At 40.9% G+C, this 24,834-nt stretch overlaps 1 protein-coding gene across 1 annotated transcript in view; it reads right to left on the reverse strand.

Moving 5' to 3' along the window:
• Positions 1–24,834, reverse strand: part of PTPRT (protein tyrosine phosphatase receptor type T) — a gene marked incomplete at both ends in the record, with an annotated part of 367,619 nt that overhangs the window by 71,384 nt on the left and 271,401 nt on the right. The window contains 2 exon segments of the mRNA XM_080354355.1: positions 7,119–7,155; positions 15,186–15,459. Of these exon segments, the coding sequence (XP_080210481.1) occupies positions 7,119–7,155; positions 15,186–15,459 (311 nt within the window).

Below are 24,834 nucleotides of genomic sequence, written 5' to 3' on the forward strand. Positions count from 1 at the left end.
GGGTCAGACACCCAGGGTGACAAAAGGACAGGGCAGCTGTGAACGAGGAAGGGACAAAATGACAGAAGCCACACGAGCAATGGGGGTGCAGCCTTTGCCAGATGACAGGAAAGATCCAGAAAGCGAACAGGTAGGTCTGGCAAAGACTAGGATCGAGTTCAAATTTGTAACACCTAATAATATTCATATATATATTTATTTTTTTTTATTATTTTTTTCAGATAGAAAGTCACTCTTGAAACAAAAAACAATCAGAAAAATAACTTCAAAACCTTATTTAAGCCAGAAAAACTAATGAAAAATAGTGGTTTCTAAGTCAGTGTGAGTTAAAATGAGTTGCTCAATCAGAGTAATTTCTTTGTAGCACATAATGGCCAGGCAGCATGCCGAATGTGAAGTTTCCTAGTAGACCAGGAGGTTTACTTGCAAAAGACAGATATTCTCAAATCACTTGTAAACATGATTTCTTTTCTCTTTTTGAATGGCCTAGTAATGATTAAAGCATCTCTGCATGTAGAAATGTTTTCAGATCCTGATTATATCTGTACCTCTGAAACACAGTCTCCAAAACCCAAACACAAGGGCAGGCAGCTACCTATAAGAATGAAAACATTGAGATCAAGGTAGAAGAGCATCATTTTATACCTGTCAGCCAGCACTACCCAGCCACAGCCTTCTGCATCTGCGGGCCCCACACGTGGGTTGGGGAGGACAGACTGGTTTGCAACCTCATATACCAGAGTATCTGGACTAACAAAAGCAATGCATGATGCCCAAGGTTCTGCATATCACAAAACAACCAAGTGAAAGAGGTCACCAAATCTGAGACACAGATTCCACTTTGGCTATTTCTTTATTGCAATTCATTAAAAAAAAGGAACACCAACAACACTATCACTACATAGAACATCACTACTATTCCACCTCCAGTTATTGAAGACAACAACAGCCACAGGCTTAAGACTACAATGAGACATTCTTGTTTCTTTATAAAAGCTCAAAAAGGATGGAAAGAATGATGAGAACCAAAAGCTTTCAACTATATTCTAAGTGGAGAGAGCAACAAAACAAAGCAATCCTGGAGAGAAAGACAGATCAGAATTTATATGAGGGATTATCAGGCATACAGGTTGGATTTGTAGGAGGATGAGGGTAAACACACAGCGTGGAATCAAGATTAGTATTACTAAATTGAAGAAGAATTAAAAAATAGCAGTAAGAGAATAACTGGTTCTGGAGATTCAAGGCAAATCTACCACAAAGGCTTTTCTTTTCTCCTCCTGTTTTTCTTCCTCTCTCTTCAGAACAGAAGCACTTAATTTGTGCTGAAGGCAGATATATGGCCCCCAAGAATGAGAAAGGTTATTACATTTACTTGAAAGAAGAGCTCAGACGAAGAGAAGCTGCTGCGATGCCTACAAGTGATGTGATGGTTCGGAGCGTGATAGCATGTTTCCATTTTACCTCTCCACTTTTGTGAAGCTATTTAGAAACTAGCTTTTAATTATAAAAATGGAAAACAAGTAAAATTCCCATTATCACAAGTTCAAATTTACAGATGTGTCTCAATTCTTATACGGTCTTAAGCAGACACAAGGAGATTTATTTTTTGACTGATACAGGCGAAACCACTACAGTGCATGACAATGCTGTAGATGTATAATAGACACTATACGAACAAAAACTAATTAACCTTTGCACCAGCCAGTCCCCTCTAAGCAGTTACTGTGCTCTCATCATGGTTATCATTAAAAATCCGCTGCCAGATGAGCTGCGGGAATTACAAACTCAGCGAGCAAAGTCCAGCAGTGGGTACAACATGAATACTGCAATAAAGCCACCTTTCAAGCCCGGCTGGTCAAAGGTGCTTCAAGCACCACGGTGACCGACAAAACCCGTGCCTGATAAGACTTCACCCTTGAGCTGAGTGAGCAGCATGCAAAGGAGGATAACTCACCGTTTTACAGTAAAAAGGGAGTCATATGGCAAATGCATTAGGGAGTCTGCGTATACCCGCTCTACGTGTGCTGCATAAAACACTGGGAAACTTTCTGCACTTTGCCAAGTTCAGGCAGCACTTCCAGGCGTGTCTTGAATTAAGATTTTTCTTTTCCTCTACAGTGGTATTATGAAACTGCCTCTTTCACGCTTACCTCTCCTGTGACATTGTCCCATGTCCTAATGCTGCCATACAGTTTTTTAAATGTCCAGTTCCTGGAAGAAACTGAGAATCTAATGCATTAATAATAATAATCATCCTGTTCCTGAACATTAGCTCATTGAAAAAATCTATGTAAGGAAACAGAAGCATAATGTATTTGTAATAGCCTTGGGTTGGTCGTGCCTTTGGAAGTGCTATTTAAGGACACCGCCAATGGTAATCTGTTTTTGAAAAACTTTTTAAGTGATCCACAGGACCTGACTAGTGGCTGGTAGACCCTTACAAAGCATTTTAATGTATAGGGAAATGGAGAAGAAATACTGAGCTACCCAAATAAGCTGGTGTAAGAGTCTGAGGGTTGGGAATAGGCAACTTTGCTGTGATCTAAAAGGTAACAGCCCTGCTCCCACTTCTAAACCCTCCTTTGCAGGAGGCTTCAGGGATGTTCACACAGTTCTTCCTGAAAACCTTCAAGCAGAGGCGAGGAAAATAACCACCCTGAATTTCACAAGCAAGTCATCATCCCTTTCTCCTTGCGTTAAAACTAAATGAGCCAAAATCAGAACAAATCCTTCCAGATCTGACCTTCAGTTGTGGATTTAATGCCCAGCTGCCACCTTTGTTTTTTTCCTCCTTTGCCCGGTTACCAGTTCCTCTGCAAACAAAGGTGATGGCACAACCTACCAGCCACAACACATGGCCAGCAGCATCTTTTCACACCAGGCGGGTGTTGAAAGGGGACCACAGCCTCCAGAGCACTCCACGTATTAATAAATCCCTCCCTGCTTTGATTCCAGGAGGATGTGACTGACACAACAATGAAAAATTACATTCACCTTTTTTCTAAAGACCCTTGTTTTCTGAAGCTACCCTGTGTAACCTCGCGGTGGATGCTCTGAATTGTGGAGGTGATGTTTTCACAATTTCCTGTTGCTAATCTACCCCAAATGTTCCCTCACGTCCTCTGGAAACTGGGCTGAGGGTATCAAACTCACCTCACTTGTGGCCTCATCCAGTTTTGCACCAGGTTCTTCACTAATTCAAAGCTGGGTCATTATCACGCTGGGTTAAGAAAGCCTATAAAGCTGACTTTTTAAATCCCTCTAAGGAAGACTTAATACCAAATTTGGTGCAAATAAAGATGCTCACTGGGTTAAGTGGGCATTCACATGCCAGGATGTTTGATTTGTCTTCTCAGCAGGGAATATTTGTCAACAAGAGCAACATAATCATGTTTGTTATTAACAACAAATTATGATGATACACAAACTTGTGCTAAAAAAATAACTTCTAGAAGGCAGAGATTTGTTCAGAGTGAAATAAAAAACAAACCAAACCACCAAAACCAAACAACAACAAAACAAACAAAAAACACACCAAAAAATCATGCATTCAACTTAAAAAGTGTGATAGAACCCTCTGAAATAAATAGCACAAAGCAGAATATACCTGTCAAAGGAATAACATTCCAGTGTATCAGAAGACAAAATGCAATAACAAAAAGATTTGAAGTGGGATTAGATCTGTTTAAAAAAGACATTGTCTGTCTATAAAACTAGAATATATTTCAGAAAACAACACAGGCCTCTTAAATGAATCTGAGGGAGCAAGAACTATTAAATAAACAGTTTATATATGCAATAAAACTGTGTGTGAATAGTTTTTTTCCAGTCTTTTTCTCCCCATGACTTTACTGGTGGCCTTTCAGACCCAGGTTCAGTTCTGAGCTCTGAAGAAAGTTCCTTTTTCCCAGTGCTAATGCATTATATTTCTCTTAATCTCAAAAGCATTTGAACTTCACAGTAATTCCAGTACTTTCTTTTTGCCCCTGTATCATTACAGCTGCCCTGATATACACTCGAAGTAACTGTTGGGTGACGAAGTCATAGCTAGATAGGAATAACTGGGAGAGCAACATTCCAACAAACATTTCATCCATCCCAAAACTCTGTCACATCCCAAGAAGCCACTCTATGCACAGGCTGAAGTAGAAGATACTATTTCCACAAACTGATGGGATTTCCTCTCTATATTTAAATTTTCTGGAGTATAATGATGGTAATAGTCCCAGTGTTACATACTACGAAGTGAGTTTATGACACACAGACCTCCAAGTTCATTCTGAACCTCCCCATTAGTAACCAGTGAATGATTTTACATGGTGCTACTGAGGCTCAAAGCAGAAGTTTCTATACAGAGGGTGTATGGAATCAAGTTTTAATTTTTCTGTCACCATTTCTTCAACAGCAAGACTCCATTGCCTAACAGTAAGCGTAAAACCAGCCCCAGAAAATGCCACAGCTAACTTTAATGCAAAAATGTAAGGTGATCTCCATGGATGCCCAGGGAGATATGCAGCCTCTGCAGAGGGTCAGCAAGGGATCCATGGGGCTCTTCAGTCATGCTCAAGGGCTCATGGAAAGATTTAAGTTGTGTTTAGTCCTTCAGATGACCCTCTGCACAAGTGTATATTGACCTTGGTGCTAAAGGACCGCCATGTAATGAATGCCCCCTTGATGACTATAGTTAGAATATTATAGTTACAATAATTGTATAGGTATTTTCCCATGCAAACCAAATATGAACTAAGAAATCACAAAGCTGCTCAGACTTCTGGAACAGTCTTCATTTTCTTGACTTGATAATCACCTGTGCTCATGAGGCTGGGCAGGCTTCCCATGGTCACCTGTTGCCTACCTATTACTGCTGAGAACAAGCAAAATCATTCCCAGGCAGCATGCACAAGGTGAAAAAAAAAGGAAAAAGAAAAATGTACCTCATAATGATTATTAAATTTCCATTCTTTCATTTGCATGAACTCACATTTTAAAGAAAAGAGCAATGAGTATCAAGAGATAAGGAACCATTAATGAGCCTTAGTTTCAATTACACTGTGAAATGAATTTAATGCACTTTAAGAATACAAGAGGTAATCGCTCTCTCTTGGTGAGAGGTTGCAATTTTGTCTAATAAAGTGTCAATATGAATATGTTGCTTTAAAGACAGGGAAAACAAGTCAGTTAATTCAGAAAGAATGGGACATACTAAAGCAAATACTATCAACGAAACCAAATGGCAAAACTAATAAATAAACTGGCTGAATGAGAATTGTATGGCAGAGAGGTGGTAAATCAAGGTTTAATTAGAAACTTATTTTTAAAGAGTGTTTTATGCTAATGACATGCATCCAAGTGACTAATGTTGTGAAAGACGACATTACTCCAGTAATTTAAAAAACAGGAGTTGCCCATGTGAGGAGAGATGTTTATGGTTGGAAATGGTAAAGAAATCTGAGACCAATGAACCTGAAAATAAATATACATGTAGAAAAAAAGAATATAAAAGGTTAATAAGGCTTTTGGATTTAAAACATGCTGGCAAAATGTGAAACGGCTACACAGACTGGACAAATGCAGAGAGCTTTCTGATGGATTGCCAAATATCACCACAGCAAAGGCCGATGATCACAGAATCACAGAACAGTTTGGGTTGGAAGGACCTTCCCAGCTCCCCAGTGCCTCCCCTGCCATGACAGGGACATCTGCACCAGCTCAGGGTGCTCAGAGCCCCGTCCAGCCTGGCCTGGGATGTCCCCAGGGATGGTTCATCCACCACCTCTCTGGCCAACCTGGGCCAGGCTCTCACCACCCTCAATGTCAAAAATTTCCTCCTTGTGTCTGGCCTGAATCTCTGAACAATGGCCACTGGCCCTTTCCACCAGCATCAGCCAGCACTTATACTGAGACACTGGATGGAAGGACATGGGCTCAAGAGAGGCGCCTGCTTGGTTGGACATCTGCTAGCTCTGCTTTGGAAAATGCACTACTGGTGGCACAACCTAGTGCTCCGAAATGCTGAATTCCCCCACAACATTTGATAAGCCAATACATAACGATTTGAGAGATCCTTCTTGTGACAACAAGAATCAAGTTCATCTGCAAAGAAGTAGCACACAGAAAATCATGCCCAGGAGTTAACCACCAGGAGAGATTTGAAACAGCTCCTGTGTAGAGCTGAACTGGACTGAGGTCAATCTGAACAGTCTATTTCTCGCTAAAAGAGGAATAGAGAAAACCAGGAAATCTCCAAAACTCTTTTTAATGGACTAAACCGCTTTCTAAAGAGTCGTCTACTTTCGTTTCCTCGGTTTGGAGGCAATGGGACGTACAAAGCAGATTGCCTCCCAGCCTGCTGAAGTGGCAACAGTGGAACAGCCTCGAGTCTCTCAAGTAATTAAAGCTACTCAGCTTCTGAACAGGTGCCTTGCAGCAACACCCAAGATGTGTTATAATCCCCCAGTAACATGCTGCCTAACACATTTTATTGCCTAATTACTCCCACACTCATGTTTAGTGTCCTTGTTAATCCAGTACTTCAAAGGAACAACTTGCCTTGCTTAAACATGTATTGATCCTCATCTTCCTGTCATGGGTGTAAATCAGAACGCATTTCACCAACGTAAATGGAGCTACTACAGTGTCAAATGTCTAGGAATGGAAAAATTAGGCTTATGGCCCAAAATGAACATTTGGTCTAGCACCAGTAGTATATATTTATTTTCTTGCACCAAAATCTATTATGCTTTTTCTCTGGTACCAACTCAAAGCAGAGTTTCTAAGCAGTTCTAATACAGTTGTGGAGAGAACAACATTAATAGGAAGCTTTTTCAGTGACATTCTGCCAATACTAAGAACAGTCCAAAGGGCAGGAAAGGTGTCAACAAAATAAGGGAAAGGAGGAACCACAGAGAGACAGGTGCCTTGTCTTAAAAACAAAAAATATCAGAGTCTGCACATACAGTGAAGTGGTTCTGGAAATTGTTGTTTTGACTTTGTAGTGTTCTTCAAAAAAAGAAAACTAGCTTGTTCTTTGAATAGTAACTGTAATCAAGTTGCATCACCACTGCAGCCTTTACATTACTGGCATTTTGCTTTGCAGGAAAAGTAGACCCACATACCTTTTGTTGCCAGCCGGACACAGTTGATTTTTGTTTCCTGGAAAAAAATAAAGAAAAAAAATAAAAAAGAAAAACATTAAGGGGTGTGATTTGCCCATCTGCAATAAACATACATTCCTTTAATAAGGTACTAAAACAAATAAGCTTTCTTTTTACACTTCATTTCTGAAAATACCATAACAGCGTCAGTTGCACACAACACTCCATACTAATGGACTTGCCCACAGATGCTTCTCTAACTGGTGCGAAGTTAAGAGTGACAACATGTTTTTCCACACCCTCTGTGTGAGCGATGGGTCCTGCATAACTGCCTGTTTAACTAATAGAATTTACCAGCTAATGACCTGATCTGTAATAGGCAGACAAGCCTTGGGTCAAAAGTACATGCAACCGTACATTGAGTTTTCATGCACCATTACTGCAAATTTTGCAAATTGGTTATTTATTTAAACACATGGCAAACAGACACTGAAATAATCATTGGGATATTTCAGCTCTTTGAAATGTATGCGGAGCGAAGCAGCGCGCTGTATGGCTGGCTCTGCCAAATGAGCTGTTCAAACACAACCCCCAGCGCTGCAGTTTGTCATCGCGGAGCTGGGATAAAACCCAACGCTTTTGTTCAATCCGCCTCGGAGCCCGCAGATCTGCGTAAACAGGAGTTTGGATCGCAAAAGCCATGTTGGATTTGGCTTGACTAAAAGCTCATACTCGGCAGCCTTCTCAGGCCGCCTCTGCTGAAAACCCATCCTTTCTGGTGTCCCCAGCGCCCCATTCTACAGCCTTGTTGGCACGGACTGCTCCTGCCCAATGCACAACCGCCATCCAAATCTTAATGTGTTTCTTTGGTTAAAAAGCTGACTTTGTCAGGCAGTAACCTGCTGCAGGGCTTTCTAAACACTTTATGTCTTTACATGCTCTTGTACATGTCTCAGGTGTAACGAATGCTGCATCAATTACTGTGTGTAACAACGCAACATTAATATGGATGCTGTTTGTGCTCTGGAATCAGGAGCTGAGCAACTCATTCCATCCTCACACAGCAAGAAGAACACTGTGTTAAAGTCCAAATTTGCTCTTGGAGAAAATCTGTGACAGACCCTCCTTGGCCTGAGCAGAAACACATGGTCCCATTGTGCCCTTCTCTTCACATTCACGTTGTGAGTAGGAAGGGGATGACCACAGGATCCACACTGGGAAACACAAGGCGAATCCCTCTAATCCCTTTCTATGCATTCCTTGAGATTCCTCAAGTCAGCCACGCTATCAGGATTGAGTAACACTTTGTGTCGTTTAAAACAACAAAATATTCAAGACAAACTGCTCCTTTGTTGATCTGGCCTTCAAACTCTCTTAAGGAATTCCTGGATCACCAAGGACAAACCATGTCTGTTAAGGACATTCCTTCCCAGCCATCCAGCCCCTGGGGTGGGACTGAAGCCCTGTTAATGCCAGTAAACCAGAGGCATCTCTCTTTGGTGCACTGACCCCTCTCTCCTTCAAAAATCAAATCCTCTACATAACCTGTACAAACATCAGCATGGCAAAGTCAACAAAACTGTGCAACAGAGCTCCCCATCCATCTCTGCCTCGTGTATCATCAGCTTGAATTGCCAGCTCTTCTGGAAATCCAAAATCTTTATTACTAATGATGATATATGAAGCAGGAAAACCAGAGCTTTATTTTCAGAGCACAGCCTCAGCACATAATGCTGGGTATTATAAGACAGATTCTGATGTAGTTTACAATCTAACACAAGGTGACCTGGAAAAATCAGTGATGAAAAATAAATAAAAAAATATCAATATAACGTTTTTGCAGTCTCAAAGTAGGTGGACACTTTCTCACATTTTGTTGTGGAAAGTTTTCTGGTGTATTTATTGCTTTCTGCTAGCTTCAAAGTGCAACAAAAAGCTGGAGAATTAGTCAATACTGAGAAAAGAAGAGGTGGGAAAACAAAACCTGAAATCTTGTTAATGATGCTGTAACTGATCTCATTTGAGCATTTGCATATTCGTGCACATTACCCCCCCACAGGGTAATTTGAGAAGACAGGATGTGGTGTGTTCTGTTTGCATCTACATCCACTAATTGCTGCATTTAGCACAGACAGTCCTAGTTATTAGAAGACCATGATCTGGCACTGCCAAAAGCAAGAGCAATCAGTCACTAGAGGAACAAGACATCCGGACTTCAGAACTTCATTTCAAATTGCACCTTCTGAGAAGGAAAACATAAAACAAACCCGCAGAGACACCAGACATTCAGTTACTAGGGATGCTTAAGTTTAAAGACTTGAACTTTGTCCATATTCCTGATTAGGGCTAATTATTCCATCGATTTCCATTGATCGTCTCATTGATCAACCCACTGCTCATCTCTGTGGTGTCTCATAAAAATGAGATCTCTTGAGATTTACTCTATTTTTCTTTGGTTAATGCTGAGAATTGTGATTTTGTACAAACTTTTCTACCAAGAAACAGAGTAAATAAACACCTGTTTGTTTTTTGTGGGGATTTTTTGTGTCTCTTTTTTTTTTTTTTTTAAACAAACCAACCAACCAAAAACCTGTAAAACCATCTTCCCACAATCGCATTTGTTTCTGTTTCAAAGAAAGGAAGCTGATGCTCTCTACTAATTACTTAGGTTCCTAAATGCATATTTAATTGAAGTACACTGGATGACAAGTTCTGCCTCTGTCTCTTCAGTGTTTGAATGAGAACAATTTTCTGCAGAAAAGGCCTGTGAGGGCAGCAGGACATATGTTGGTGTGACAGCTGTATCTTCACAACCTAAGAGGGCAAATAATTTTTATATTTAATTTTCTTTTAAAATGACAGCTTGCGCTTTATGAACAACAATAAAAGAAGCAAAGCTTTTTTCACCCATCTGTTTTCACACCCACAATTTTTTCTTTCCTTTACTATCCTATGCAGGGACAGGATTTGGACACAATGATCCTTGTGTGTCCCTTCCAACTCAGGACATTCTATGATTCTGGCTTTGCATTAGTTAAACAGTACCTGCCACATCTAAAGAACCACCTGCCAGCACCAGTAAGACCTGCTGTCCCCAATAAATTTAGCCCAAATTTAGTTCAGGGAAGCTCTAGATTGTGTGTTTCTTTTTTATCCCACTGAAGCCAACTGGTTTTTGTCTTTAAAATTAATCATGTGCATGTGTCTGGGCAGGGTCAATGGACTCCCCTATAATTTCTTTTGCCAGCTTAAGGAAACTGCCAAAAGACTAAGAAAAACCTAGTATTGCCTTTCCAATTATCAGCTATTTTTAGTATCTGTGTCACTTGGAGAAGGAAGGTTTAACAAAGTGGTTAGGGCTTTTATTATTTACAAGTTACATTTATTTCAATGATATACAGTTAACCCTTGAATACCCACACCTCTCAACCATGAGGTAGACTGGATAAGGATTATATTTACTGTCCAGAAAACACTCAAGTCCACATCCTCTGGCCCAAGGTGGCCAACCAGATGTAGAAACAGGGGCTTACAAAGAGTCAGGTGCTTCTACAGCTGCTTTATTTCTGCCCCAGCAGCTCCAACATGAGATTAAAGAGTAAACGTAAATCCTACTGAACTCAGAGCACCTCAAAGCTATTCAATAGTTCACAGAAGCAATGCAGGCGGCCTTGGTGACACTTTATTTGTCAGAACACGGCTCGTGCTGAACTGGAGAACCTGTTTTTTCTCGTGGACTGTCTCCACAGGGATGAACGCCACCCCTCTGCCTGCAGCTCCATCCATACCTCCAAAATGTCCAAGAAGAAGAATGTTGTGTACTGCGAGTAGACCTGTCAGCATCTAGAAATCCAGCCTGAAGTCCCCTGATAATAATGAACTGCCCGATTGTGCATGTAGTACAAGTCATTAAGAAAGGAAAAAAAATCAATAAGAATGTCTGTAGAGTCTATCATTCCCTCAAAAATAATATTCCCATTGATTCCTGTGGTGCTACTTTTCACAATCCTGGCCTGAAAACATCATTCACCTGTTGGACCACCAGGCTGGGGGAGCAGCTGGCAGCATCCCTGCATCATCTCCAGCTGTGTTACAGAGGCTCCTGCCTCAGCTCCCATTTGGAGGAAAAATGGCCAAGAGTTATCGATCGCAACTCTGCCGCTACAGATTTCATTTTAACTCAATGAGGTAAAACGCAACTGCAAGAAGGATTTTTTTTTTTAGGAAGGTCTGTTTTCTGAGCTGGTTTCAGGCAGGTTTCACAGCAGCCAAAGAATTTCCCCCATTTGAGCGTGTGGCTGGATCACTAACCAGAGACTCACCCAGATAAAGAACCTGAGGACAGTAAAACCCGCAACATTTAACTTCGATCATTAAGTCAGTATAAGCATAAGAGAGGATAAGGAGCAACATGGTGCTACCACAGAATCCCAGAATGTCAGGGATTGGAAGGGACCTGGAAAGCTCATCCAGTGCAATCCCCCCATGGAGCAGGAACATCCAGATGAAGTTACACAGAAGGTGTCCAGATGGGTTGGAATGTCTGCAGAGAAGGAGACTCCACAACCCCCCTGGGCAGCCTGGGCCAGGCTCTGACACCCTCACCAGGAAGAAGTTTCTTCTCTAATTTAAATGGAACCTCCTGTGTTCCAGTTTGTACCCATTGCCCCTTGCCCTTTCATTGGTTGTCACGGAGAAGAGCCTGGCTCCATCCTCCTGACACTCACCCTTTACATATTGATAACCATTAATGAGGTCGCTCCCAGTCTCCTCTTCTCCAAGCTAAAGAGCCTCAGCTCCCTCACCCTTTCCTCATAAGCGAGATGACTCCACTCCATCATCTTCGTGGCTCTCTCTTCATACCACCCTGGCCTCACATTTTATAGGGATAAACCCTGGAAGGGCTGGTGTTTTGAAGGGGCTGAGCTCAGGGAGGTTTTGCAGACCAGTCAGCTGGAGCAGGTGGCACCAGGACAACCAGCAAACACCACTTGGCTACCTGGAGGGCTGCGACAGTGTGTGTCGAGGTCCTGACAGGTGTCCATTCTTCTTCCTGAGTCACTTCCCGTGCTAACTCCATCTAACAATTAAACAGTAACTCATGGTGCTTCTCATCCTCACTGTTACACAGCCTGGAGCTTCTGGCTCCTTTTTCTCCTTTTCTTTTTTTGTTTCCTCCTCTCTTACTTCAAACTCTGACATGCTTCAGCTCAGCATCTGGCTTGCAACAGTCCCTAGGAGGGAAATTCACACAATTTGGAAGTGTTTTGTATAACAAAGCTGAAAACCACTCTGTTTCACATATGTTCTACTGAGACCCCTGTCTGGGAGCAACGCCACGTTGACCAAACTTCATGCAACTGTCCACAAAAAGAAATTCAGCCAGCGACTGCTATCTCATTCAAACTCTCAAACAACAACATTGCACAAGAGAAGGCAGAAAAGCTCATGATCTGATTTTGCAGCAATTTGCCACACTTGTTTTGCATCCAGCTGTTAATTATGTTCCTTTCACTGTAACAATCACGGCTAATGGTTGCAGAGCAGACAAGAACACCAAATGAGTACAGCCCTCCATGTACAGAAGAGCTGAAACAATGCAGAACTCCTATAACACTTCTACCACCTCCTAATCAAGCTTTTTGACCAAATACAGAATGTTTCTTCAAATTAAGCTCTCCCCAGAGTCCTGCATTTCCAAAGGAAGATGGTCTGGTTCACTGCACAAAGGTGTCTCATCGCAGGTTCCAGGTGTGGAAAGAAGTTTCATCATTCCACAACTGTCAGTGATTAATGAAACTATAGAATACCCTAATTAAAAAATGAGTGGCAATGTTCTGTGAAGTTTTTCATGTACAAGGGAACATAAGGCTATATTTTAATTGTGCTAAATTGTTCCTGTTTCAGGTTTTTAGCAGATGTGCATCATCAAAAGTGCCACATTGCAGCCATAACTATTAGTAGGCTTTATGAAGACCAGTCAAAGCTGCTCAGCTTATAGACATAAATGAAAACCTAGCATTCTTAAATACAAATATATCTGTGAACAATCCTGGGAATGAAACAAATCTTATTAATTACAGCTGCAAAAGACTGGACGAAGAACAGCCCCATATGTTTGAAATATGGGGCTTAAGGATTTTATCAGAAACAAAAAGTATTCCAGCTAGCCCTCTGAAGATCCATATTCCACTTCTAGATATTTCCTCCATACTTTTTCCCATAGCACTGAACTTCAAGGATATATAAGCATAAACTGTACCAATATAAATCATTAATGCAATTGCTTGCTTAAACAGGAATTTCCTTTGTCCGGCAGGACACTGCTCATGCTTTCACAAACTATGCCTTGTTACATACAAACTCTTTGGATTAATTATGCTTTACAAGTCCTTTACAGGCCTATGTTCCTATTAGAACAGCCCAAGCTCATCTTTTTTTTGAGTCCTTATCACCTTGTATGTTAAGAGTGTGGTGCAACCTGTCAGCCACAGAGACCCAGAAACAGCAGGAACCACACGATGTTGCTTTAATCCCGAATGCCAAGGGAAGCCCACATTTCCATTCATATAACCCATTTATGGCGTATTATATTGTACTTAAGCAAATAAAGTTTTTTCTTCCCTGGGGATCCATTCACTCGCAATTAACTATCACACAAGGGGGAACTAACTAGACACAGAGAGACATACACATATATTTCACAATTTCCTTTATAAAGACAAATCCAAAATTGAATTAATTGAGTAGTGCTAGAAGGAAACTATATCGACTAGAAAGGAAACCAAGCTGAAAAACAGCACAGTATTGAAGAGATTTGTGCTTGTCAGCCGCGCAGCAGAAACTCTGCAGGAGAATGGTGATAAATGAAGGCAGTAAAACACCAAGATATGTTGTGAACATTCATTGGCATTGCTAGCCTGTTGAATGATGTACAGTCCCCTGTGACATGCAACTGTGTTTCAGGTATAAAAGACACTATCCTAAGTGGAGACCTGAGCCTACACCATTCACCTTTGATTGATTTTTCTAATTTCGCTCTTTCAGAGGTGATGTCTTAGAGAATTTATCTATGTTAAAGTCAGACTCGCAAAAGCACTGGCAAATGTGCTAATAACACAGCTACCCAACTTCTTGATGCCATGTTAATGCTTTAAGAAGCCAGAGTGTCAAATGGTATTGTGTTCTGTGATAACAGAAAACAATTAGGGGAATTAAAGGGGAGGAAGGTGAACAACTGCTTAGACTGGTTCTGGCCTGTACACTGTTAGCTGAACAGACCTGAAACAGAAAAGTTAAAAGAGAAGGTGATAAACTATTCTAGGTTGGAACAGAAGAATGGAAAAGGGAGAAGAGGTCTTCACTCTTCCTATTATGGGTATTTTGGGAGCATTACGTGTATGTCATTTGGGTCTGAGAACAGGGCAGACTATGTCTCCCGTGCTGTCTCCATTTTAAGCTTAATATCACAGAGTGAATATGTGTAAAAAAAATGGTCCAGGGTATTCAAAAGGAGTAAAAAAGGCATGCACACTGTCCTCCCTGCGGTACAGCTTACATTTTGCTCAAGCTGAAAATCCCAACCATATAAATGCTCCATTATGATGTGACCAAATGCAAGCTAAAAGGTAATTCAACTTCATAGCTTTTGTGTAGTTCTCAACTCTCAATGTCTCCTCCAAAATCATAAGCATTGTGAGCTGGAGACTATCAGGATATTGCAGTTAGGCAAATTGCCTTTTAAAAAGGCAATAGCACCTACTCCGCCATCAATGCAAGGGAAAAATAATAATAAAAAAACCCAACAAAAATCACAACAAATACGAAGCAATTAATGTTGTAAAGCGCATGCCAACATGTGACTTTACATTGCCTGGCTCCCCAATAGGTTTCTCATCAGACCTAGGTGTCAGAGGGAGACTTGAGTGCAGGACAAGTAGTGGCATGTTTAATTTTCTCCAAATGTCTGTAAGAGGGTCACGAGGAGGAATTAAACTGGCACTCAAAGGAGAATAAAGGTGAAAGATGCAGAGGATGGGCAGAAGCGGTCATATGTACAGATGCAATTTCAATTTTGTCTGCACTTACTCCGTTTGCCTTGCTAAGAGCCTGGAAGTATATGCTGTAGCTTTTCAGGGGAGAAAGCGGAGCATTCCAGTAGCCGTTGTAGGTTTTGTTGTCGCCCACCGTGAAGGGCTGCGTGACGGGCAGGTTGATGGGTTTCAACTCGGCTGCGAAGTAGTGAGGGGAGTCCAGGCTGGACGCGTTCCTGTAGCTCACGGGGACAGAGAAGCACTCAATGATGTCTGCAGCTCTTCGTGCTTTCTGCAGCTTCTCCTCCTTGACAACAAGCTGATAGACACTAGGAGGGAGAGAGGAAGGCAAGATTAGAGCCCTAAGAGCCTTGAATAGCAAGAATGCTTCCAACAATAAAAGAAAAAGGCAAAGTAAGAAGAACACTGATCTACTGAGCAAGTGTCTTTACAGTTCTCTCAATTCACTTTTGTTTCAGGAAACCACAACAACTCTTCATATTAACATTTCATAGAGCTGGAAATAATCCTTTTTGATTCCCACTAAGCTTTTGGCCTCTATGATATAAAACAGCAATCTTGTTATTTCTCGCTTACTATTTCAGGCTCACGGAGATTGCACAGTATTCAAATGCAATGTTGTTGGCATTTGCTTTTTTCTTTAGACAGTTAACAAAGCCCTGAAGTTCCATGCTGCTACAGCTCAGGCAGGTTTACTGTCTGCTTAACACCACTCACCCATCTGACAAAGAAAGATACCGCTGCAGTCATTTTACTTTTTGTCAGGATATTCACATGAGCTGCCCTCGCCTGTCTACGTGAGACTCATCCTTTGTTTCTTTAGACAGGGGAGATCGATTAAAAGATTGGAAACAGCCAGCAGCGGTGACTCTCCTGGCTGCCACCGGCTCGTTGTTGCAGAGATTGGGCTGAAAAATTCCTAGCATGGCAATAGCTCATCAATGCTCCTGTGGAAAGCGAAGTTCTGGCACCTTTAACAAGCAGGAGTGAAAAAAACCCCACCTCCTGCTTTCGAATTAACAGTTTCTTCAGGTCTGTGGGGACCTGGCACATTCACTGCTAAAAACAAAGATGTCAGTGAATCACTTGGAAATCATTGGGCTCCCACTGCTGGACACAAAACCAGCTCATCCTTACAAATACAATGAATTTATGACTTAGTGACTGACTGCTTTCTTGGCATTTTTTCCCTTTATTCCCCAGCTCCACTGACAGCACTTTCATCTCTGTGTACTTTTACCTGCTTGAACCAGTGACCCTCACCCTCTAGCCTCACTCCTTTCCCTGCTTCTCAGTTATTTCCTAGTGGTCAAGTGGCCACTCTCAAAGGAAGTGGTCAAGTGGCTAAAAGTGTGACTGATTTCAAAGATTACTCTGGACAGAAGAATATCCCTCTGAAAAATTGTTTCCTTATCAAATGATTACTCTGGGTCTTGCTTTCTGATATTTTGATCCATTTCTACCCTCCAGAAGTGCAGGATTCACAGTTCACCCCCAGCTAGTTCACAGACTGGCACAGTCTCATTTTCTTTTTTCTATTTTCTTTCTTCCTGTCATATCTTTCTTCTTTTTCAGGTTCTGCCTTTTTTCCTCATGTTTTATTTTGACCTAGGACCAGAATCTTCTTGACTGCCTTTAGGGCATTTTCAGAGATCAGCTTCTCTGCATTAACCAGTGAAGTGCTGCAAGGCACATCAAGTGCTTCCCCATGCACAACCATCAGCATTAAGATGCTCTCATAACCGTTTGCCTTTTTATTGGAGAGAAAAAGCCAACTATTTCACATCCAAATGAAATTCCAGTGGGAATTCTGAGTAGCAAGCACACAATTACCCACCCTAAAGTTCAGCCGAACCATCTGCATTACTGCAATTCTCAAAAGAGTAGAAGTAATTCAACTTTGCTCAGAAGATAACTTTCCGTCCTACATTATGACCCCCAAGATTGCAGTCGGGCACTAACTCAAAAAGGTGAGTACAATCTGCCCTTTTGGCCTGTAAAAGCACTTCAGGTGCAGACACATCTCTCCTTGGGTGCTGGAGCAGGGTCAACCATTTGCAAGTTGTTATGACTGATAATTTTGTGAAACACAGCGGCGTGATTACAATGAAGGGAAAGGAGGAGTACTTTTCCAAAAGGAAAATAAAAAAAGAGCTAGAGTGTAGGGAAAAGAATAATAGTGGGCAATGGAAATGAAGAGGAGGTGTCCAAACTATTCTAATAGCTCTTATTTTGTCTTCTAGGTAGGCAGTAACATGGGTCTCCTGGGGCTCTCCTTCCCTCAAAGCTTCAAAGTTACTGCTTCCAGCCAGTGTCACTAGCACTGTGTTCATAGCAGGAAATCAGCACATCAGTGATAAATTATTATCCAGCCCAGCTGGAGAAAAGTAAGTTTCAGGGTCACACATCGAAATGATATTAAAAGAGACAACAAAAGCAGAGCATTGAAATTCCCAACACTACATAACAACTTCATACCAATAAAAGGAAAGATGATACAGTAAAACTAACTACTGCTTTTCTATATTTAATATTCCACTGCATTTGCAAACACGGCAATCAAATCCACACACGTGCACGCTGCAACAAAAGTGGGGGTCTTGTGTTTCTACTGCTACGACGTGTCATTGCAATAAACGCCAGAAAGGACCAGTTTCCGAACACCCACAAGCTCTGCTCTCCAGAGGTCCTCACATCTGGGCCACTCATCCAACATCTGGCTTCCTAGAAGGCTGGGGAGCTGACAGCCGTGTTGTGTGGCTGCACACTCTTATTAGAATAGTAGGCCAAAAATGGGCTCCTTGCAAAATTTCACAGGTCTTCTAGTGATGAATCCACACTACTTTAGTAGAAGCTTTTTAAAGTTTTTAACAGCTCGATTCTAAGTCACTGATAAAAGCACCAGCCGTAATGGTCACCACAGCACAAATGTTGTCTTGCAGAGGAAGAAAATGTACTCTTATCATCATCTACAAGGTAATCTTTTAAATGATGAGTTCTCTATCCAGTGTAGAAGCACAAATGCACATAATCAACATTCCGAATCACAGCCCGCGTCTACGCGACTGAGATCTCTGTTACACTTCTCCTCCTCTTGCTCTTGATTTCTTTGCAGTACAATGTGAGGATGGACTGAGCAAACGCTCACCAATCTGGCTTTGTATTTAGACCCGACTCAAGTTTTGGATGTAGGGTGTGTGTGAATGATGAGGGGAAAAGCTGAGACAGAGCTTTCCATGAAGCATTCAACATCTGTTGGGTGCACTTTAGTATCCTGACACAGTACTTACCAACAAGGTGAAACCTTCAATGTACCCCTGGCAATGGAAGGCTATGAAAAGGAATATAACTTCTTTGTAACCTTACAGTGATCACCTCACCTGACTTATTAAAGCTTAAAAGAAACAATGTTTCTACAGTTTAGTGCTCCCTCTGGACCAATTTTGGTACTAAATTTTATTAAACATATCATATAAAGATTTCATGTATTTTCATTTAATTTTAATACCTAACACATAAATATATTATCAGCCATATATTATTTCCAATAATATTTTCTCCTGGGGAACAAAAATAAGTGGCAGTTAGTACAGCCTGATCTTGCAGTGCATTTTTAGCAGATTATTGTGAGCAGGTTTTACACTTCACCCTATAGAGAACAGAACTTCTCATTTCTAGCTCAAACGAATGCATTACTTTCAGAATAATTGTTTGATAGGCTACAGGAAAGAAGATATTACCAAAGGATAGAGGTTTGCTTATTGATAGTTATTTTAATTCAAAGAATGAAGCAGAAAAATAGCAAATTAAATAAGAATAGAAGATTTGAATCTTCTGTTATAATAGCTGGGTCATCTCAGACTGAAGGCATAGAATCACAGAACCATAGAATCATTTCAGTTGGAAGAGAGTCTCAGGATCATTGAGTCCAATCATCACCTAACCCAACTCTGGCACTAGCCCATGTCCCTGAAAACCTCATCTACATGTCCTTTAAACCCCTCCAGGGATGGTGACTCCAGCACTGCCCTGGGCAGCCTGTTCCGATGCCCCACGGCCATTTCTGGGAAGAATTTTTTCCCAGTATCCAACCTAAATGTGGGGTGTAGCAGCCAACATGGAGCTGGACATTGAATTTCCATTGTTGCACCTATTCTGCAGAGTGAACAGATTCAGCACTTCTGAGAACGCTATCCAAAAGCAGGAAAATCAAACCCAAATACTATCTGACCAATCTATGAGTCAAAGGTAAAATAATTAGAGGGGCCAACAACCAACCCAGCTTCTTTTATCCTATTTATAATGCAAATGTTTTTAAGAAGACTGTGAGAGGCGCAGAGCTCCACAAACCACAGAAATTCAGTCATCAAACAGCAGGCCTGCCCACTGGAAATGCTCACTGGAAATACACCCTCAGACCAATTCATCTGGATGCTACTTCAACATGGCAGTCCTGGTACCAGCCTATTTCTTACATTAAAAGTCACAGAATCCAGGCTACAAATACTTAACACTATTTTTTTTTAATCATCTGGTTTTCCATTTAACTTATAACCCTGTTAAATCTGGTTGAGCCCATTTAAATATATTTGTATATATCGATGAAGTTTTCACCACCTTTACTGTGCCAGCATGGATCCAGCCCCCAGGACACCGAGATGGGAGAGGGTTTGATGTGTTGCCTGACACCCACATTTAGAATTCAGATTAGCTATGCTTGTTTTACAGCCAAATTGATTTCAGCAATATAAACTGAGGCAGAAGAGTAGCATCAATTTCCTTGTTTCCTCTTTCTTAAAGGTGTCTAAATAAAAACCTGAATTCTGCCACATAGGCAATAACAAACAAAAAGGGGGGGGGGGGGGGGGGGGGCGGGAATTTGAGGAAACATTGTAGGGATGGAAGCTATAAATATCATATTAAAATAAATAAATCTATCAGTACCCTATAGAGCTTACTCTAAAAAAGCTGTGAAGTTAAATAGTAGATGAGATCCTTCTTACGGTGCACATCCAGCCCTCCCATAAACTTGCACAGAAGGGATTTTATAAAAAATTCAGCCAAAGCCCACCCAAATCTAAAAATGTGTTATATAACTTAAAGTCTACTAAATTTTACAAGAACTAAATGGATAACTGCCTTAAAGCCTGCTGCTGAGAGTCGCTGCTTTGAGCAAACACTGTGTCTACAGCCCTGCTTATGTTTGGATATATAATGTGTGTATATATATATATCCTCCTGCAAACCTGCATCAAACATTCGGGCATTCAGAATCAACCCCATCGACAGTCTCCAAGTTCATGAAGTTTTCTGGGCTCAAACAGGTGGCAATATATTCCCGAGAACTGAGTTACCTACTTCACATGTGCTAAAATGTCACGCTTAATATCTCCAATAGCACCTTTAATCAGAAGCTCTGAAACTAATCTACAAAACATAATGAACTGAATTTCACAGCCATCTAGGATGTACCTACAGGACTCGCTGCACTGTTCTCCAATTTTCTGTCTATTTAGGAACTGATTCGAAAGCCATTAAAATCAATTAAAGATTCCTGCTATTCCCATTATGCTTTGGAACAGCTCCATGCAGAATACGATATGCTGAAGTTAAGGTTAGCTTTTAACAAATATTTTTATGCAGGAAAAGAAGAAAAAAAGAGATTGTTCTACAATGTCATTTTCTGGAATATGCTTGGCTATTTCAAAGATTTAAAAGCTAGCCCATTATGAACATTGGGCTGCGCTGTCATAAATCAGCTTGTTCGCATCTGCAAAGCATTCACAAAAATAAAGCTTATAATAGTGATGCTACTTGAGGAAATAGTCTCTCATATTGCGAAATTATTCACACCAGATCCTTCATTTTGAAGATATTTTTGTGTGTTCCCTTAACACTCATTTAAATTAAACCACTCTTCTACTACATTCACTGAAGTTGAAGAATACCAACAAAATATCCAAATTCAGCCAAATTTGTAAAAATGACATAGCAGAGATAGTAATTACTGCCGTTTCTACGGAAAAAAAAAACCTACTGAGTTAGAGGCAATAATAATATAATCCATTTAATCAAGAAGGCTGGTAGGAGAGTCTCTTCACATTTCTTCTATTCTCATCTTCAGTTCAGCAGACTCGATTTACTACCAAGGCATGTTGTACCCTGACATTCACGAAACGAAGGGTAGCGATTTCACACTTGGATAATACTATTTGCAGTCAGAGTTTTCACATGGGCTTTCTTTTATCATTAAAATTTCAAGCTTTGTTAAATTTCTATAGCGATTGAAATGGGCTCTAGAAAAAGTAAGAAAGTTTAAAGACTGCATGTTGCCTCTATAGAAAAGAGATATGGTCCCATATCTTTCCCAATTTTTATTAAGAACTGCGATGAGCCACCTGTAGGACAGACAGTGGGATCTATTTAAGGAATTGGGCACTGTGTCAAACATTAAAAAATAATTTATAAAAAAGGCAAAGCCAAACAAAATACTTGTATATGTAGAAAAGCATCCTGCCAGCATCACTATACCCAAAGTTATCTTTGGCCAGAATACTGCCTGAAATTTCTTTGCACTCAATACTGCAGCATCACATAAAATTTCCACAACTGATTAAAAAATGAAAAATCTATTAGAAAGTAGCAAGGTGGGTTTTTTTTTTGTTTGTTGCTGCTTTTTCTTGTTTGTTTTTTATTTGTTTGTTTCATAAAAAGAAGTGATGATGCAAAGACAAATGTAATGTTCCTTGGCCTCTGAGCCCAGGTGGGTATGTTACCCTGTCAGACCTCTGAGGTACAATATATAATCAATGTAATAATGATACATAATTACCCCATTGCTGCAGCTGTATAAAAACAGGGGCACAAAGAAAATGCAATGAGTGACTTGCCCGGTATCACCATCAGGTGTACATAAATAAATCCCCACATTCTTGCCCAATATTCCTGCTTTCAGCCACCAGCCAACATGTTCTGTCTAATGGAGCCTGGAGTTTTCAGCCTGAACACACACTAATCCTCCAAAGCTTTTCAAAAAGACAAAATACATTTTAAGAAATGCTACTTCTGGGCATGACCTGAGATGCGACCTGCAGAAAGGCAGGAGGAGCAGATGATGCTGGGAAAGAGAGGTGACCTGAAAACTGTCCCTTTCTTAAAACTGCACCATACAGAAGACACAACGGGTTCTCAAACTACCACAAACTCCAGTAACAACTTCATGTCAATCAGCAGGTATAATGAGCATTTAAATAAACAGTTATGTGCACATCTAAATACCTGTGTGTATGCAAATCCACATGTTTACGTAACACATAAAAACATATACTAAAATCAGGGCTTCCAACCTCCTAAAGTTTCACTCACTATGAGTGACTAATGACCATATCTTTCCAATGAAGGACAGCTATTGAAAGAAATCTAAACATGTAAATATTCTCATATAGTTCTGAGCAACTCTAATCATTGCTGCAGCGTCTGTGCACAGCAAACAGAAACGTGGTAACATGCACAAAGTGTAAGCAGTTGTCAAAAAGACAACTGTATTGACAGTCAATACTTACTGCCCAAAAAGAAGGATTTGTGCGCTTAAAAGCCCATTTTTCCCCATGGTATCATTTGGTCTAATAAAAGATGCTATCCATACTCACTAAATTACCTCCTTTCCATCCCCAGACCACCAGAACCCTGCTACTCCATCTATTTACTTCTATTATATACACATCATTCTTTTAAATGCTTTAAATTCTCTCAGCTTAATCTTCCTGGGGATAAAAAATTTTAAAAAGAAAAAGAGGGCATTTCAAAACTCTGTGTTCCATTATCTCAACCATCTCCACAAGCCTGACCTGGCTGGCAACACAGATTAGCCATAATAGCTGCTGTTCCCCAGTGGAACAGGCCCAGTCTCTATCTCTCCAGTTCAACGTTATTTTGTGCTGGCAGATTAAAGATAATGAGTGCAGACAGACACGGCTTTCGCTGCAGCAGGAGCTGATGTTAGTGGCTTTGGAGGTGTTTTTTCCCTCCTGAGCCACCTGCCGTCTGTTTGATCTACAAAAAAAAATGAAAAAAAAACCCAACAACAATTCCGTTTTTGTTCATGTTGCTCAGCGTTAAACGGGCATCGCTGACTGAGGTCTTGGCATCCTCCGTGATCGCTGGTTGAAGACCAGAAAGAAGTTTCAAGGAGAAGAAGAGCCAAAGTGTCTCTCTTCAATCATTCTGCAGGACCAGGACAGACCGTGGCTCCCCCTTACTGGCACCGGCCAGTACTTACTGGGATTGGCCAGTATCTTCTGCCATCTCCTGCATAAAAGCGGTGGCTTTTTGCGTATATTCTCCATCAGAATTAATTTGTGTATTTCCAATGGCCTCCATGAAATTAAGTCCATTTGGATGCAGAAGTAATCTAGTTTGGATTTCAAAGCTTTCTCTCCATTTTCCATAGCCATAGCTACCGGACTGCAGAGGGCAAACCCGCACATAAGAATGTGATGTCTTTTTTTTTTAAGGCAGAACACTAGAAACATATTTTTGTTGCTTTTGTGTGTATTTGCGGTATTTTTGAACAACACAAGACAAAAAGAGGGAATCTGCTCTGACGTCAGGAGAAACTTCATTACTGGGTAAGGTCAGGGAACACTCACAATTATATCATTAATGTACAAAAGAAAAGACGAGCTCTCCTGGGTAAGGGTAATATAGACTCTCAGCACCTGAAGCTGCAGGAGTATCAACCAGAATCTTTTATAGTTTTCTGGAGACTTTGTGCTTTTCAGAAAGTGCCAAGTGACCTCTCTGCTGACATCAGGGAGAGGGCTCCAACAGCACCTCCACTGCAGCATCTCCTGCCCCAGAACACAGGAAACCTGAGCGTGGAGAAAGGGGCACGGGCAAGGGCTTCTCTGCACCAGTTTGCAGCTTGTCTGTCATCATCTGTAAATACCTCTTACCTGCACCACAGTGGGAATGGGGAAGACTTAAATATTAAGAGGTTGTATTTGACAATTCACCAGCTCCCTTCAAGACTAAGCGTATTTTCAATACAAGAGGAAACATTTAATATAGGCTGTATCCTTTGGCAGAAAAGAATCCTCAATCTGCAACAACATCAGCTCCTGCAGTTACTTGGGGATCTGTCAAGCTGGGAGACAAGGGAAGTCAGCATTGCCTCCTATGCTCTGCTGTTCCACCTTTACACTAAAAATACTGCATGTTTTGCCTCTTTCCTCGCCTTCCTCTTGTGCACCATGACTACTTTTAATTAAACCAGTCGTGTTTCCCCTTCCTTTGCACAGTAAGCAAATCCCTCACCATCTCCTAGCTCTGCCTTTTGCTTTGGAAAAGCGCTGTGCAAGGAAAACTGAAATTATAGAGGGGCAGAATAGCATCATGGCCGCAGAGGCTTCTTCTTCTGAATTGTCTGGCTGCATTTATGATAATCCCTTCATTCCATCTGCAGACCACGCACTGGTGCAGTAACCCCCTTTTCTAGTTCCAAGAAATTATGCATTCATTATGGAGGAAATTAACACCTCAAAGCAAACTATAATTAGGAATTCTTCAATTCAGTTTATGCTTTTTCAATTAGGCCCTCTATAATTTTAATCACGGGAGCATTAACATGTTTCCGGAATTTATATACCTGTAGCATAATTAAATCCTGAAATGCCTTAGTCTGC

This window comes from Nesoenas mayeri, assembly GCF_963082525.1.
Source record: "Nesoenas mayeri genome assembly, chromosome: 16".
Classification (NCBI taxonomy): Eukaryota; Metazoa; Chordata; class Aves; order Columbiformes; family Columbidae; genus Nesoenas; species Nesoenas mayeri.